Source organism: Alosa pseudoharengus, unplaced genomic scaffold, assembly GCF_046254945.1.
Source record: "Alosa pseudoharengus isolate Yale_2024_CS ecotype anadromous, Long Island Sound unplaced genomic scaffold, YU_APseudo_1.1 YU_APseudo_1.1_scf_6, whole genome shotgun sequence".
NCBI lineage: Eukaryota > Metazoa > Chordata > Actinopteri > Clupeiformes > Clupeidae > Alosa > Alosa pseudoharengus.
Window position 1 is genome coordinate 12,351,494 of NW_027468848.1, and position 16,585 is coordinate 12,368,078.

General features: G+C 42.6%; 1 protein-coding gene across 2 annotated transcripts; it reads left to right on the forward strand.

The window, feature by feature from the left end:
• The first annotated feature begins 3,557 nt into the window (after positions 1–3,557).
• ascc2 (activating signal cointegrator 1 complex subunit 2) lies at positions 3,558–16,570 on the forward strand. 2 transcript variants are annotated; one of them, XM_076269699.1, is made up of 19 exons: positions 3,558–3,947; positions 4,515–4,645; positions 4,737–4,895; positions 5,377–5,550; positions 5,823–5,952; positions 6,063–6,130; positions 7,312–7,425; positions 7,637–7,749; positions 8,490–8,561; positions 8,671–8,775; positions 9,063–9,131; positions 10,416–10,490; positions 11,374–11,572; positions 11,953–12,149; positions 12,558–12,677; positions 13,590–13,826; positions 14,354–14,441; positions 15,250–15,344; positions 15,957–16,570. In XM_076269699.1, exons 2-19 carry the CDS (start codon positions 4,559–4,561, stop codon positions 16,126–16,128), a joined length of 2,274 nt encoding a protein of 757 aa, XP_076125814.1. In that variant the 5' UTR covers positions 3,558–3,947; positions 4,515–4,558; the 3' UTR covers positions 16,129–16,570. The 2 variants fall into 2 exon arrangements, with proteins under 2 accessions (XP_076125814.1, XP_076125813.1); XM_076269698.1 differs by having other exon boundaries at positions 4,538–4,645.
• Positions 16,571–16,585: the final 15 nt, after the last annotated feature.

The following is a 16,585-nucleotide window of genomic DNA, read 5'->3' on the forward strand; positions in this document are numbered from 1 at the left end:
CATATGTTCAGATCTATCTACCGAAAATATATGCACATTTGCGCATATTTAATGAGATAATGCCTAATTTGCATAATTAAACATTCGAATTTCAAAAACTTGCAATACATGTTTTGTTCATACTTGTGTAAGTAATCAACTGAGGAAGTTTCATGGTGATGTCTATTATTTAAAAATTTTACCCTATTCACCTGTAGTGTCTCGCCTATGTCATGTTTCACCAACTGGTTGACACTTCCCTGTGAGAAATCGGGGGCGTGAGAGCGTGGGAAGCCAATAAAATGAGTGAGTCTCACGGCCAATGCATGAGAGTTGGCAGCCCTGTGGTACACATGTACTGTAGCCCCCACTTCCCCTCACAACCTCACTCCTGATCTGGGTCACGGCACCAACGTCTTTAGTTGATTTGCACACTCAGCCCTACACTCGCCCCGCAAACAGCAACACCTTGGATTCGGGAGTTGAGCGTGTTAACAATCGCGCTAAAAGCCCAGGCTGCTGGCGCAACTAACACAACTCTTTAGGAGTGGGAAGGAAGTTAACATACACAACATACATACTGCACAGATATGTACCAGCTAGCTACAGTTACACAGGCCTATAAGCAGACATTGGGTGTCCTCATTTCGGCCAGTTTGTCCTCACTTTATAGACAATTTGTCTTCCTTTTTAGAGTCTGGTTGGTGGTCACCCTAGTTCTGCTACACTGTAGCACACATGTACTGTAGCCTTTACTTCCCCTTTTAAACACAAATTTTGTTATGACTATTAACTGGTCATGTATTTCTGCACAGAACCACTCGCATGAAGTGAAAAAAATAGGTGTCCATTTTATTCTCTAGCTGGGTCGTGCTAAAAGGCAATAACCCCTTAAATTATGACTTCTGGCAAGTTTACTGCAAATAAATGATAGATAGAGACTTACAAATATAACACATTTAAAGCTGCAGTTGGCAAGTCTGACAGATTGAGGGGACCTTTGAATTTTTTTTTTTTAATGTTTACAACTCTCATGCCCCTCCCCCACTACCACCGAGCACCCTCTCATCAAGTTCTTGTCAATGCGCGCCAGACTGTGATTCAGTCAGATCTCACACAGCCCTGCTCTGATTGGACCAGAAGAACTGAGAGCTGTGGATTTTTGCAAAACAAATAACAGGCTCTAGGTGGAGGTAGAAGTGCAGGATTTCTGTCTAAAACCGGCTGATTTATGTTGTTCTGTCGGAGCATAGTATCGTTTCAGTGAATATGATCAAACAAAAGCATGATTATCAGACATAGTGTGACCTGTGTTATTTGACTGAGGGGCCCCGTTTAGATATCAAGGTGAATAATATAACCTATGTTATATGATTGAGGGGCCTTATTAAGACATAACCTATGTTATTTGACTGATGGGCCCTATTCCGATATCAGGGCTGGAGAACATAGTAGTGACTTCACACAGAGGTTTGGGCTTCAGGGGTCCCTGAACACTTGGGCTGATTGGATATCTGGCAAGGTAGAATTTTTTGCCGGCTGTCTTACAGTGTCAGCAGTCAAATGTGGGTATACAATGTGAGCACATCAATCACAATCAGGATTGAAACGCACAGTGTGAGCTACCATATCGTATGCGACAGAATAAAAAGCAGTGTCTCCCTGTCTTAGGTGGGACTTATAACAGTAAATTGTAACCGTATAAGGCACCATTGCTGGATTGATCAACAGGCTTTATTAGACAATGTTTCAATAAATGACTTTTCAAAAAGTTAGTTGTGCTCAAAGACAATAACCCCTTAAATTATGACTTATATAATATAGCCATCAACACATTTAAGGCATCTTGCTGTAAAAAAAAATTACAAAAGCATGATTATCTCACATGACCTATGTTATTTGACTGAGGGGCCCCATTTACAGTGATGGCCAAAAGTATTGGCACCCATGCTAAAGTTGACTGAAAAGAGGAATATAAAATCATCTTTTGGAAATTGATCTTAATGCCTTAAGTGAAAAATGAGGAAATATCTAACCTTTAAGGACACCAATTTTCATAGTGAATGAATAATGTATCATAAATAAATAAATGTTCTTCTGTAAAATACAGGGGTCATAAGTATTCCCACCCCTATGTTAAATTCCCATAGAGACAGGCAGATTTTTTTTTTTTTTTTTTTAAGTATATTTTTGGGCTTTTTATGCCTTTAATGTGACAGGACAGTAGATAATGACAGGAAGCGAGTAGGAGAGAGAGTCAGGGTGGGATCCGGAAAGGACCACGGGGCGGGAATCGAACCCGGGTCGCCGGTGTACAGTGCAGGTGCCCCAGCCAGTTGCGCCACAGCTGGGGCCAGATTTTTATTTTTAAAGGCCAGTTATTTCATGGATCCAGAATACTGTGATTTGCATTGAGCTCAATGTGATGTGGGTATGTGATGATGTGGGGCTATTTTAATTCCAAAGGCCAAGGTAACTTTATCAGGATGCACAGCATTCTGGATCCATGAAATAACTGGCCTTTAAAAATAAAAATCTGCCTGTCTCTATGGGAATTTAACATAGGGGTGGGAATACTTATGACCCCTGTATTTTAAGGAAGAACATTTATTTATTTATGATACATTATTCATTCACTAAGAAAATTGGTGTCCTTAAAGGTTAGATATTTCCTCATTTTTCACTTAAGGCATTAAGATCAATTTCCAAAAGATGATTTTATATTCCTCTTTTCAGTCAACTTTAGCATGGGTGCCAATACTTTTGGCCATCACTGTAGATATCAGGGTGAATACCGGTAATATAACCCATGGTATAGGATTGAGGGGCCCTATTAAAGTGTAATTCCAGATAAAAATTGATCCAAGGGTGTTTTTCTGCATTAAAACACATCAAATAAGCCGTGGAGACAAATATATTTTTTGTTGATCAACCACTAGGCCTACAGAGCTTGCTCCGGTATACGCTATAGCCCCAAATCGCAAACAGTCTGTCTGTTCAGTCAGTCTGGTTCCTTTGTTTGAAAACACAGTTTCTTTAAATATATCTGCCTGCCTATCACAACCCTAGTCCTATCCTAATGACAAAAAAGCTTAATTTGTCTAACTGATCACACAAAAACTGATGAGCCAAAGACCAGCTGCCAGATCTGCGGGCCAACAGCTGGTCCATTGGCCTTTTGGTCATTTCCTCGAATAGACATGTCACAACCTTGCTTCTAAGGAGAAGTAAGCTGTGGACAAGTAGGCTACCTGAAAAACACAAGGATGTGTGGGATTAGATTTTCCAAAAAAGGCCTATTGCCTTTATAGGCCTAGCCTTTGGCTTTGTAGGCCTAGTGAGAGATTGAGCGAATTGAGAGATTGAGAATTAAGTGAAAACTATCTTCCCTTTGATGAAAAATGTGTGTAGCATATAGGCCTATCTTATTCTGAAAAATAGTAACATGTGTCAACAAAAAATAGCATTAGCTCTAGGCCTTTGCTAACATTTTAATGAAGGCCTTGACGGTCTGCACTCCAGTCCAATAGGTGGTAGCATTACATTAAAGCATTGACTTATCAGCCTTCGGAAACCGAAAGAACAAGGCACTCGACGGAAGTTTTCTTGCCTGATTATAACACGTTTACCTATATTCTGTACATCATTACGAAGATTTCAAACTTAAATATTTTGAACTATTGTCAACAAAGCCGACAACTAATGCTACCAATTGTTTGACTGTCAGAATCCCGGTAGCGCGTGGCAGGTTATATAGTTAACCTGCACTGGCTGTCGTTAGCTGCCTAGCATAGTATAGCTTTGGTAGAGCAAAAGACATAGTGAACACGACAAAAAGAAAAGTTGACACAGCCAGGGGCAGTCCACAGTCTCTCTGTGGCTCATCTCCGAATAGCGCTGGACCGCTGATGTAATGCCTTGAATAAGGAGAAGGATACTCTTCGACCTGCACTCTTCGGTTTGCCGTGGTGAGTTTTCCGACCAACTTAGTGTTGTGGTCAACATGCAAACAGAATGTCCAAAGGCAACGGCTGGTTTGTAACATGTTCATAACGGAGTCTGCGTGTGTCAACAATAACGTTAAGCTAACGTTGAACCTAAAAAGCTGACGCTACGTTATGTTAGATTAGCTAGCCAGGTAGTTTCACATGTAAAAGGTTGAGAGAGACTGTCATTTGCGTATAGAATGAGCATTTGCTTGCCAGCCGTCATCAATCTTGACGTTGGCTAACGTCAGATGGTTTAGCAGTTAGTGAGTCATTGTGTGTACCTAACATGATGACTAGGGGCTCTTCTGTTAAGCCTGACATAACTATTCGATGAGCTAATTTAGCCTTCGGGTGAGGTGTCATGACCAGCTGTTACTTTGCATCCATAAGGATAGGCTAGCTGCTCTTGGCAACTATGATATTACAAGTCTGTTGAAGTCTTTAGATTGTGACATTACGCAAGTTAAAACGGTAACGTGATTTTACAATAAGCTGTTAACCAGCCACAACCCCAGTTGTCATCATGTGTCACTCACTGTAAATCAGGCTGTCTTTGTTTACTGCTTAAGAGAACACCATTTCACCTGCTCATGGCGTGTGCAAAAGTGCCACTGGACGAGCAGCATGTCACCGACATCGTAGGGCCTATGGGCCGAGAACGCACCCTCCCGGCCCTGGTAAGCTCAAGATTTTATAGACCAATATGTCATTGAATGGTGATGTCGCGTAGCTGTCATAAAGTGTAACTGTATTTTATTATTCAAACAGCACCCAGACCGTAAGGAGGAGCGCTGTTTTCTTCTGTACAAACCCCCTCCTGAGAAGAATTCGTCTGCACAGACCGAAGAGTTCTTGGAGCAAGCTCAGTTTATATCTGAAGATTTGGATTGGTTGCTGTCACTGCCTCATGATAAATTCTGGTGCCAGGTAAGTAGTTGGGTGATATTAATCCTTGCATGCTTTTTTCCCGGACTTGTTGAGACATAACACAATAACGGAAGCACATTTAAATATCTTCTCGTCATTTTTGTTTGTCAATAAACTGGCATCATTACTTACTTCAGTGGTCCTCCCATTTGCAATGCATTCCAGTTTGTCTTGTTGGGTCATTTTTGTTGTGTACTAACTGGTGGACAATACATTATTCCTTACATATGTTATTGAAAGCACTGCAAATTCCCAGCTGTTAAGGCTGATAACGCCCACTGGGGACGACATTCAATTCTATGGATTTGATGCTCAAGTGATAGAACTGTTTTTGAAACTTTGGTGTTGACCCGCATCAGATGCCGCCAGTGGGTTTTTCTCTGTTAAAAGTAGTGGAGATCTAAACTTTGGTGTGACTTGATGCGCGTCAGACACTGCCAGTGGGTGATGGCCTTAATACTGACCTCCCTCCATCCCACAGGTAGTGTTTGATGAGTCTGTGCAGAGATGCCTGGATTCATACCTGAGCTACGCTCCTCGCTCTCTGGATGTGACTCTGTCTCTCTCGTCTCCTGCCGTGGCCGACATGCAACGCTGCATCCACCGGTCTGTGTTCATGGTCTTCCTGAGGATGGCTACACACAAGGAGTCCAAGGTGAGACCTATAAGGGAACAGGAGGGGCTGTGGCGCAAGCGGCAGCACCTTTACTACACTTGGGTCTAAAATACCCATAGGGACTTCTCATGACATGCCCATCTCTCTCTACCACTCGCTTCCTGTCACTCTTAATTGTCCTGTCTGTGTGAAGGTAAAATAAAATATAGTTAAAAAAAAACATATTATTTTTAGTTCAAATGATGAGTGTTTTTGATTCAATGTTTTGTTGTTTTGTTCATTATGGTGATGTCATCTTCTGCTCCTGTCAGGAGAACTTCATCACCCCGGAAGTATTTGGAGAGATAATTTACAACAACTTCCTGTTTGACATTCCTAAGATCCTGGACCTCTGTGTGCTCTTTGGCAAAGGCAATGCACAGCTTCTGCACAAGATGATCGGTTGGTAACACCAGTCTTAATCACTGACAGATTGAAAGAAATAGACATTGGGCAGTGGCACCCATTAATATTCAATTGAATGTTAAATCAATGTATTCTTTGCTTTTTAGACAACATATTCACACAGCAGCCTTCTTACTATGGTGATTTGAATGAAACAGTTCCCTCTATCATCCAGGTAAGAAGGCACAGACACTTTGTTCAGTTGGTCTTTTATACGGCATTTCAGAATGTTTGTAAACAATAGGCTCCAAGATACTTCCCAGTGGCAGAGCGCCAGTGGCTTCCACTGACCTTACATAGTTAAAAACATTGTTGTTGATCAAAAGTTGAAACAATAACGACAGCGTGTTGTGTTTGGAGTTGTGCCACCAGATATACAGCATCAAGTGTAGGGTTTTATTGATTTCGTTCTTTTGCCTTTACAATGTCCATCGCAACCATTGTCTAGGCATAGGTTTGTGTACTACAGAGTAGACTTCTGTTCACTTGCAGTACTCTAAAGTACACTGTAAGCTATCTAAACTGCATATCATAGCACTATAACCACTTTAAATTAATTTAGGAGACCATTCAAGTCCCAAGTGTAGCTTCTGGAAAAAAATTGATTCACTCACTAAGACATCAACAGGGCTTGTAGTATGCATGCGTTTATTTTGTTTGCTTTCATTGGTTTGAAAATCGAATATGCTTAGAGGACACGTACGTATATTTATGTCAGTGCGCATTTGCGCCTGCAAGGCTGTGTGCACGACCTTGCCGGAGCCTTCAGTAATCCAGATTGTAGTTTCTATTGTTATTACCAAAGTCCTTATAGACATGTCCCCCAACTCGATGGCCATCTTCGTAACGCACTTTGGGCAGTTATCGGGCAGCTAATTTCCTATCCAAGTGAATGGAGAGGCATACAGGAAGGGGCGCGATATACTGTATGTGTAGACTACTTCCATGTTGGCATTACAAACTACCCCATGCATTTCTATGGAGGATTCTTTGAGCGTTGTGTCTCCTCATTAGAAAGTCTCGGCTATTATTTTGTGGTATTACAGCTGATCTAGTGGGACAAGGTTCTACCAACACTAATGTGCTGCATTTGGTCCCCAGAGAGCACGTATAGAGGATAATGTGTACTGTCTGTATGTCACATACTGTATACAGTAGATGAGAGTGTGTACTACAGTATGTCTGTAAGTTAGTTTAAATGTATTTGCTAAACAAACGCAATTTAGATGCGTTTAAAGAATGCCTCAGTGCATGCACTGTGTCATCTGTACTGTAATGCGAGTTGCTTTGCCTAAAAGTAGTCAATGAGCTAAGTGTAAAAGGGAGTGTTTTAAGAGAGTCTCTGTGTGTACACAGGTGCTAGACACAGTCCTGGAGAAGTGTGGCCTTCAGTCCGAGGGAGCCTCTGCCTCTGAGCCTCTTAAACTCAACTCACATGGTCGGACAACTGCCATGACCATGTCTCAGGAAGTGAGTGGCTTACCTGTGAGAATGTCTGTGTCTTTGTGTGTGTGTGTGTGTGTGTTACTTTCTTGGATAGGCTGTGGAGTGTGTGTGTGTGTATGTGTGTGTGTTTGTGTGTGTGTGTGTGTGTGTGTTACTTACTTTGATTGGATGTGGGCAGTAGACGGTGTGTATGTATGTAGCGTAACGTGACTTCTCTTTGCTTTTTGTGTGTAAGGACCTTGTGGACCTGATGGTGTACATGTGTGACACGTGTACCACTCTTCACTCCTTCTTGGACATTTTCCCCGCAGCCTGCCAAACATTCCACTCCCACGGCTTTCTCAGCAGGTCAGAGACCAATAGGAGATGGAGGGTCTGCTGGACTCCTTTAACAGGAACTGAGCCATCATATAGAACTTCATTATTGATTGAATATAATGTTACCTGTAATCATTGTTGTACTCTTACAACAGGAATGGAATTGTTACGTTAGCTGGATTAAAGGTGCTCTAAGCGATGCTGGGTAACGTCACTTCTGGTGACTTTCAAACAAAACAGAGAGCTAGCTCGCTACTTCCCCCTCCCTCCCGTGCTGCTCCCGTGCAATTGAAACTCTCCTAAACGCGCATCTCGTCTGTGATTTGCTGGAACAGTTTGTTATGTTTTTATGGGCTAGGTTTGCCCAGGTTGTTTTTGTTGCCATCTTTGGTCCACAAAGATTGCGTTTTTTTACAGTGTATTTAGGACACAGACAGCTAGTGGTTGGTTAGGTGATATTTGCAGTAAGTGACATAAAATGTGTTAGCCTAAAAAACGCGTGGCATCGCTTAGAGCACTTTTAATTAATGAGTAAATATATGTAATGTCATACGTGTAGTCATTAGACAGCTCATGTACTCATGTAAGAGTTAAGCTGCCTAATGAATGAATGAATGAAAACTGAAAGATTGAGAGTGTGAGAAAATCTTTCTGCTTCGCTGTGGTATTTTGATGTGGAACACCAGTGCACGCTCACTGAAAAGATTACTGTACGAAAATATCAAAGTTTCACCTTCCTTGTTTTTACAGTTCACGTTTTTTCTTTCTAGACTGACTTCATTTTATGAGATGGCAGTTCCTGAATTGGAGAAAGCAGTGAGAAAGAGGAATTTCGATAGAAGGTATTACACACACACATACACACACATACACACACATACACGCACACACACACACACGCACACACACACACACACCGATTGTTTTCTGATCTTGTTTCCCTTCTCTCAGTGTTCAGGAGGACCTGTGGAGTAGGCTTTGCCATTCGCGTAAGAAGTTGGTGGAGATAGCCCATCTGCTTATTCAACACACCTGCCTGCAGCCTATTCTAGAGGGGTACATGCTGTGCACACAAGCACCATGCAAATACTCGTATGACTGAATGGGGCCTTATTTAAATGTTGGGCAAAGTGTAAAGGTTGAAGCAAAAGTAGAGTTAGTTTTTATAACTTGGCAACATTTATTTGCTAATTTAATTTTAGCATATCCACATGCTACACAACAGCTTTACTCTATGGATGAAATGCTTAGCTGACTTTGCCTGTCATTTGAATCACCCTTAATTTCCCGCCTGTTTATCAAAAAAATATTTTGCTGATGTGGTGTTTTCCTTTGCCTTGCAGCACTGAGAACACGCTGTCTTATGTGGAGGATCTACTGCAGAATTTCACCAACTTCATTCAGGAGAAAAGGTACTCACACGCTCACATGTATGACAGGTGTCACTTGCGCTCAAGCCTTATCGGTGCTCACAGTCCAGGACTAAAGAGTCAGAAGGACTGGCTGGGCTACTTCAGAGAGACTGCACCCAGGGATGACCGGAGCACTCAGAGAACTCTGAGGAAGACGCAGTGCGTCGAAACGTCAGTCGTTTGTGCACCTGAATAAAAAAAGTTTAAAAGTTCTCTGAGTGCTCCGGTCATCCCTGGGTGCAGTCTCTCTGAAGTGGCCCAGCCAGTCCTTCTGACGCTCACATGTATGTTTGTGTTCCATAGAGAGTTTCTTTTGTCCTTCTGCAAGCTGTCTGTGTAACAGGCTTCTCCACCTTCTTCTCCACCTTCTTCACCACAAGATCCCACAATGGGTCAATAGAACAAATTGACATTTACATTTGCCTTTTTGCTTCCTGGTAGAGAAGGCCAATATGGCTGCAATGCATATGCCCATGTTCTTTTAACCAGTTTCCATGTTTAATTAAAGGCTTTTTTTAATTCATTTTCTAAACAGAGTGCCTTTGTTACTTTCCTTTTTTTTTTTTACTTAACTCACATCCGCTACAAAAAAGCCACCTGTTTGAAGTTAATACTGTTATAAGTCTCCTAGTAGCGCTCATAGCTCCATTTTCGTTTCCTCTTAGATTTACATTTATTCATTTGTTTAACACTTTTATCCAGAGTGCCTTAGAAATGAGGAATAGCATTCAAGCAACAGTACAGAGAAGACCCTGCAGTAACAATGCAAGTTAAACAGAAAGACAGTACCTAAGCTACAGGAGATTGTATTGTTATTGTTACACCCCTCTGCACACCCACTGGACCTGCAGTGACAGTGCAGCAGCCTTTGGGTGGTGCATGGGCAAAATCAGCATAATTGTGTACACCTGAAGGTGTGGATAAGAAGCTCCTGAGTTGACCTTCAGGGGTTGGCATATTATTCACCACACCGGGAGCAAGCGGTGCTCTTGGTTGTGTGGGTCTTTTATATGGAACCCCTAGATTTTAGAATGTATATTAATTTGTTGAAATAAGTGCTATATTTTCGATAAACTCTGATGTCCGTCTCCATACTATGTTGCGGCTAATGAGCCGGCCGTAACATAATATATTGTATGTCTGTCATTTTCCCCTGTGAATCTGGTCTCTGTAGTCCCTGGATGCTTAAGTTTGTGGTCACATTGTCCTACTACAATGCCATGTGTTGGCAAAGGTGAAGAGATCTGCTGACGCTGGTTTTTGTGTTGCTGTCTCTTCCCTCAGATTCCTGGCGGACTATGACGAGCAGTTTCCGTTGGAAGATGACATCAGTCTCCTGCAGCAGGTGTCTCCTCACCTGTATCCTTTGTGCTGTTTTGTAAGGCTCTTATCTAAGCCACATAGGCTCTTATCTCCCAAGCAAGGGATTTATTTTTATTCAATTATTTGTTAATTTAAATTAATCCCTTTTAATTCTTGATATTTGCATTTCCTTTTATTCAAGTTGCACTGTACTGCACTGTGAATGCTTTTGCAATACAATATATGATTTGTCATGCTGATTGCTCATAAAACAAATTTGAATTGACAGCAGCCGGGTTAAAAGTGAAGTCTGCAATTCTGGCAAAAACGTTGATATTATTTGGGCTCAACTGTGTAGAAGTGTAAAGTTTTTATTGACAGCTAGAGGGCTGCAAGGTGCAATTGTGGTCTTCCCCTTTCAACCAGACTTCATCAAATTAATCTCCTGCTCCTTATTCACCAGGCTGGCCGAACCCCTAAAACCCTCTCACAGCTTGAAGAACACATCACTCAATTTAAAAAAACAAAAATCACCAAATTCCCAGGATGGCCTTAATCCTGAAACCCTCTCACAACTTGAACTAGGAGACACTCCCCCTGCTCTACTGCTTTGTATTTCGTTTACTTTAGAATGTTTCAAATGTGCATTTCAAATGCGCTGATATTTCCATGCCCAATTCCACTCACAATTCTCCTGTGGGTGATCTGTTGTGTGAGGGGGTACCTCTTTCAAACGTGCTGATATTTCCATGCCCAATTCCACTCACAATTCTCCTGTGGGTGATCTGTTGTGTGAGGGGGTACCTCTTTCAAACGTGCTGACATTTCCATGCTCAATTCCACTCCTGTGTGTGATCTGATGTGTGCTATATAGTGGGTACCTCTTTGGCACATTACGTACATTCTGCACGCATTCTCCTTAACCCCACCCACTCTCCAGAGATGAGACCCGGACCTCGTACCTCCTTCAGGCAGTGGAAAGTGCCTGGGACAGTGTGGGCAAGAAGAGGGGCAGACCGCGGATGCCCGCTGCTGGCGCTGGGTCTGACTGGGATGGCAGAGGGGCAGCAGCTGCAGGTCTCCAAGGAGCTACAGCTGCAGCTGCCGCGGTGGAGGACTTCCCTCAGAAGGGAGATAACGTGAGTCAGGCAGGACGTTGGTCCACCTGTGCATCAGAGTGCCTCTGTCTGCTAAACACACTTGACACCCGCCTTCAATGATGTGTTCAACCAGGAATTTATAGAGGGTCTAGTCAAATTGCAGAAATATCATGACTTGCTCAGGGCTTGTCTAGATGTTTATTTGTCCTCAAGAGGGTTGTCCTAGCAAAACTATTAAATTGAGTGTCTTCAATTGCACTTTATTCAGGAATTTGATTTGCTTTCAATACCATTAATATATGTTTCACCTTATGGTAATTCTATAAAGAGTACATAGATAACTGTAGTGTGTGTGTGCGTGTGCGTGTGTGTGTGCAAATCCATTAAATCCATAAAATGTTTGTGTTTCCGTCCTGCAGGGGGCAGTATGCACTGTGAGTGCTGGGGAGCTGGAGTCGCTGTTGACCCACATCAGGGAGCTGCTGCCTGACCTGGGGGAGGGCTTCATCCTAGCCTGCCTTGAGGAGTACGGCTACAACACTGAGCTGGTCATCAACAACATCCTGGAGGACCGACTGGCTCCAGCCTTAGACAAGTTAGACCGGGCAATGCCTAGGTGAGAGGGGGGTTTAGAAAGCACGCTCAGCTCTGATAAAAAAAAAAAAAAGAAGAAATTCTATATATATTTAATTATTATTGTTAGTGAACGTAATCCTTGGGGTGCGATTAAAAAAATATATGATAATATTGGGGGAAAATCGCTCACTCAAGCATATACTCTTGCTGAATTTATTGAAAGCATGTGACAACATATGTACGTGTTTGGGGGTCCAAGCCTTCTTTGGAATTTTGCCATCACACATACAGACATGAAGACAGTACCTTGAACGTCCTTCGAGCTTTATTTTACCTGTATGTTTGATGTGTGTTAAAAGCTGTGAAACCTGTGGTGTAAGCCATGCCGTTTTCTGTTAATCAATTTGTTTATTTATTTATTTATTTATTTATTTGTTTGTTTCCTCAGGCCAGTGAAAGAGGAGCTCCCAGAGGTCCTCGACAGTAGGTCCAATGTGTTTGATGACGACGACTTTGACGTGTTCCACAGGGATCAGGTGGACCTGTCCCGCATCTGGAAAGGCAAAAAGTGAGTCTTTACCCTGTCTCCGTGAATGCTACAGTGAGTCTTTACCCCGTCTCCGTGAATGCTACAGTGAGTCTTTACCCCGTCTCCTTGAATGCTACAGTGAGTCTTTACCCCGTCTCCTTGAATGCTACAGTGAGTCTTTACCCCGTCTCTGTGAATGCTAGTCACTTGTTCTCATAAAGGATTGATATGTTATTTCACATTTTATAGCATTATTTTATAGCAGGTGACGTCTGCAAATCTGACGAAAAGTTGTCTTTGTTTGAGCTCAACAGCCAATTAGATTGATCTCCTTCCTTCCGTGCTCCTGATTGGTCCATGCCATTAGTTTCCCATATGCAGAGCCAGGACTGTATACATATCAGATTTGCTTTAGCCAACAATTAAAGGACAAGATTGAATTTATTTGTGGACTGAACCTTTTAATATAATTGTTCATTATTAACAATTGTTAGGACTGGTTATTATTCTTCATCAACAATACTTCCTAACATGGGGCAGCCGTGGCCTACTGGTTAGGGCTTCGGGTTTGGAACCAAAGGGTTGCTGGTTCGATCCCTGACCAGTAGGAAAAATATGGGCGGGGGAAGTGGTTGAGCACTGCTCTCCCATGCCCACATCCATAGCTGAAGTGTCCTTGAGCAAGGCACCTAACCCCTCCCTGAGCACCGCTGTAGCAAGGCAGCTCACTGCTCCGGGTTAGTGTGTGCTTCAACTCACTGCTTGCTCTGTGTGTCTCACTAATTCACGGATGGCATAAATGCAGAGACCAAATTCCTTGTATACGCAAGTATACTTAGCCTATAAAACCTACTCATGAAAGGATTTGAATGGTTGCATGTCCGTGGATTGGAAGCAGCGTCCTCTTTTACATTGCGCATGAAAGCTGAGACCTTGGCTCTGCTCACTCAGGAAAGGGGAAAGCCTCCAGGCCCTGCTGGATGACAAGCAGCACATCGCGGAGCAGAAGGCACGGTACCTGGCCTATGAAACCGTGGTGGACGAGGTACTGGTGGGTCCCGGCGAGCCTGGCGCCACTGGCTCAGGCTTCCTATTGGACGACTATGATGACGAATATGACGACACATATGACAACAGCCAGGTGGGAGCCAATGACCTGGATGATGACGATGATCTATTAAACCGAAGGTAAGCACCAACCAGGCCCACAAGGAATAAACTGGCATCAGTGTGTGAAGATGAATCCTTGGGTGCACTTTCTATTGTGTGTGTGTATGTGTTGGTAATACAGTTTAGTAACAGGATGCGTGCGCAGGTCTATCTATGGAGTAATGAAACTGGATGTTATGAAACCACTTAAAAATGTCTGGACATTTTGCTCTCAGTAACACGTACCCCAAAAAAGTTGAGTGTGCAAAATATGTTAAAGGTAAAAATCCCAAGAAAAACAATCTGCTTTACGCTACCACATAGCGTAGCATATACAGTAGTGAGTTTGGAAAAGGTCTATAAAAGTTTGGAATTTGTCTTTTGGAAAAGGGCAAAACTAACCCTGTGTATTAATGCATATCTTTGACTTTAACCCTAATTCAATGGCCACGTTCATCTTGTAGTAACATGAGTGCATTGTGATTAATTAGTTATTACAAATGTAATGTGAGGCTGCATCCCTCAGTTGTGTAATGTCTAAGTAAACCCTCCTCTGTTCACAACAGACCATTTACCACCCCTCTGGTCCTTCAAATGCACAAGAAGGCCCAGGGCAGAGAAGAGGAGGAAGAGGACGAAAATGTAGAGAACAAGGTAATACTTAGTCTTTCTGATCCATTAGGAAGACCAAGCCTTTACGGCATGTATGTGTGTTTTTGTGTGTGTCTTCTGTGGGAAAATATGAGGAAATGGTTGGATTGAAATCAGTTATTTGAAAACATTTTACTATTTTCTTTGTACTGTTAAATTATATTCCCATTATCCCAGTAAAGATTGCCTTGTAAGTATCCTTAAGTAAGTACATATCTTAATTGACTTTATTATACGGCTCTTCACAATGCTAGTAGAACGTTCCATTGACTTGAATGGGTTTTCCCAACGTTCTACGGTAAAATAAATTCATGTAATTACCGCTGCAAACATATAATTACCGCTGTCAATGGCAACGGGTTTTGTGCTGCTGATCATATCACTCCGCAAGTATTCTGGTCACTTCTTCCATTGGAACTTCATTCAAAAGTGAAAGCAGACGGTTGATCAGCTGAGTTCTAAAGAATGTTTGATTCAAGTTCAGCGTGTGTTGCAAACTATTTGTTTCTCAGCAAAAGCCACGACGAAACGGTAACAAATAAGTGTAAAGAGACATATCGTGGAGTTTATTTTTTCGTTTTGGCAGGTAGCCGTATAATAAGCGGGATAATGTATAGAACGCCGGTCATTATGGGAAAATAAGTCCCTTCAGGGCGAAACAAGACCCCTCCACTGGCGCGTCGGGGTCCGGTTCGCCCTGTCGGGACTTATTTTCCCCATAATGACCGGCGTTCTATACATTATCCCTTACTGAATTGATCAATTAACATATTAATTGAGGCCACCCTACAATCTGTGCCCTGTCCTTTAGGATGACGGCGTGAAGAGAGACCTGTTTGTCCAGGACCCTGCTGTACTGAGGGAGAGGGCTGAGGCCAGAAGGGCTGCTATGCAACACAGGAGAGGGTAAGACCTCTCTCCCTGTCACTGGACAGTGGATCTTCGCAATGAGTGTTTACAATTTTATTTATATACGTAGCACTTTTCAAGCATAGAGCACAGAGTGTTTATATGTTTACAGACAAACATATATAGTGCTTTTTCTATGCACAGAGTGAAACACCTCACACACAAATTTACAGATCCATAAAAATCCATAAGTGAAATCAAACAAACAAGATGCTGGACGGAGCAGAGTGTTTACTGTATGACTGTAGAAGGACTACTTTAGAATTTGCTTTTGTTATAATGATCACAAAGTAAATGGTAATTGGATGATGGGGCAGTAAGTGTTGTAAAACATATTACTGTCAGCTATCATCCAGTGACAATGGTACATCTCACCCAAGGCATTGCACCCAATGTTTTGACTAAACAGATTCATTACTTGTGTTGTCTTGACGAGCTAGTTTTTGGAAATGGCCATTGATTTCAAAATCACTGTCATTTTAAAAATAACTGATCATGCTGTAACTTGAGGAAACTAATTGCCAATCAGAATGGTGTATTTTGCTGGCGCCATATATTAACACCGCAATAATACCACATATATGACCACGTCTTCCCTCTGCTGTGCAGATACAGACCCCCTCCTCCCCGCCAAGTGGAAGGGAAACCCAAAGGCCAGGGCCAGACCCAGGAGACGGTGCTGGACCGGCGGAGGAAGGAGGCCAACAAGAGCCGAGGCGCCAACCACAACCGCAGAAACATGGCTGACCGCAAGCGGAACAAGGGCATGATCCCATCCTGAGGCCGCTGAACCCAATCGGGGGGTCTCTGGACGTCACATCGGTGGCAGAGGTGCCACTCAACAACGGTCCGTCGGAGGGATGAGGACGACGATGTACGAGGATGGACGACTCGCATCAAAGCACAGCACAGGGGGAAATGAACTCCAAAAGGGCCCAAGTCAAGGTTTACCTGACTACTCACAGTTCTCAGCAGTAGAGACTCGCTTAATTTCTGCCTGGGGTGTTCTTTTTGACAAAAAATGAAATTGCGCACAAAAGGGTTTGTTTAAAATACTTTTGATTAGTTTAGCCACATAAACCTTTTTTGTTTGTTTTATTTTTTACAGGAAGCAACTGTATTACACCTACCCCCCAAAATACAGTAAATTCCCCCCATATTCAAAGCCAAAGAGCAAACAGTTTTGTTTTCTTCCATTTTGCCATGAAACAAGTGGGTTTAACACAGAGAGACGAGAC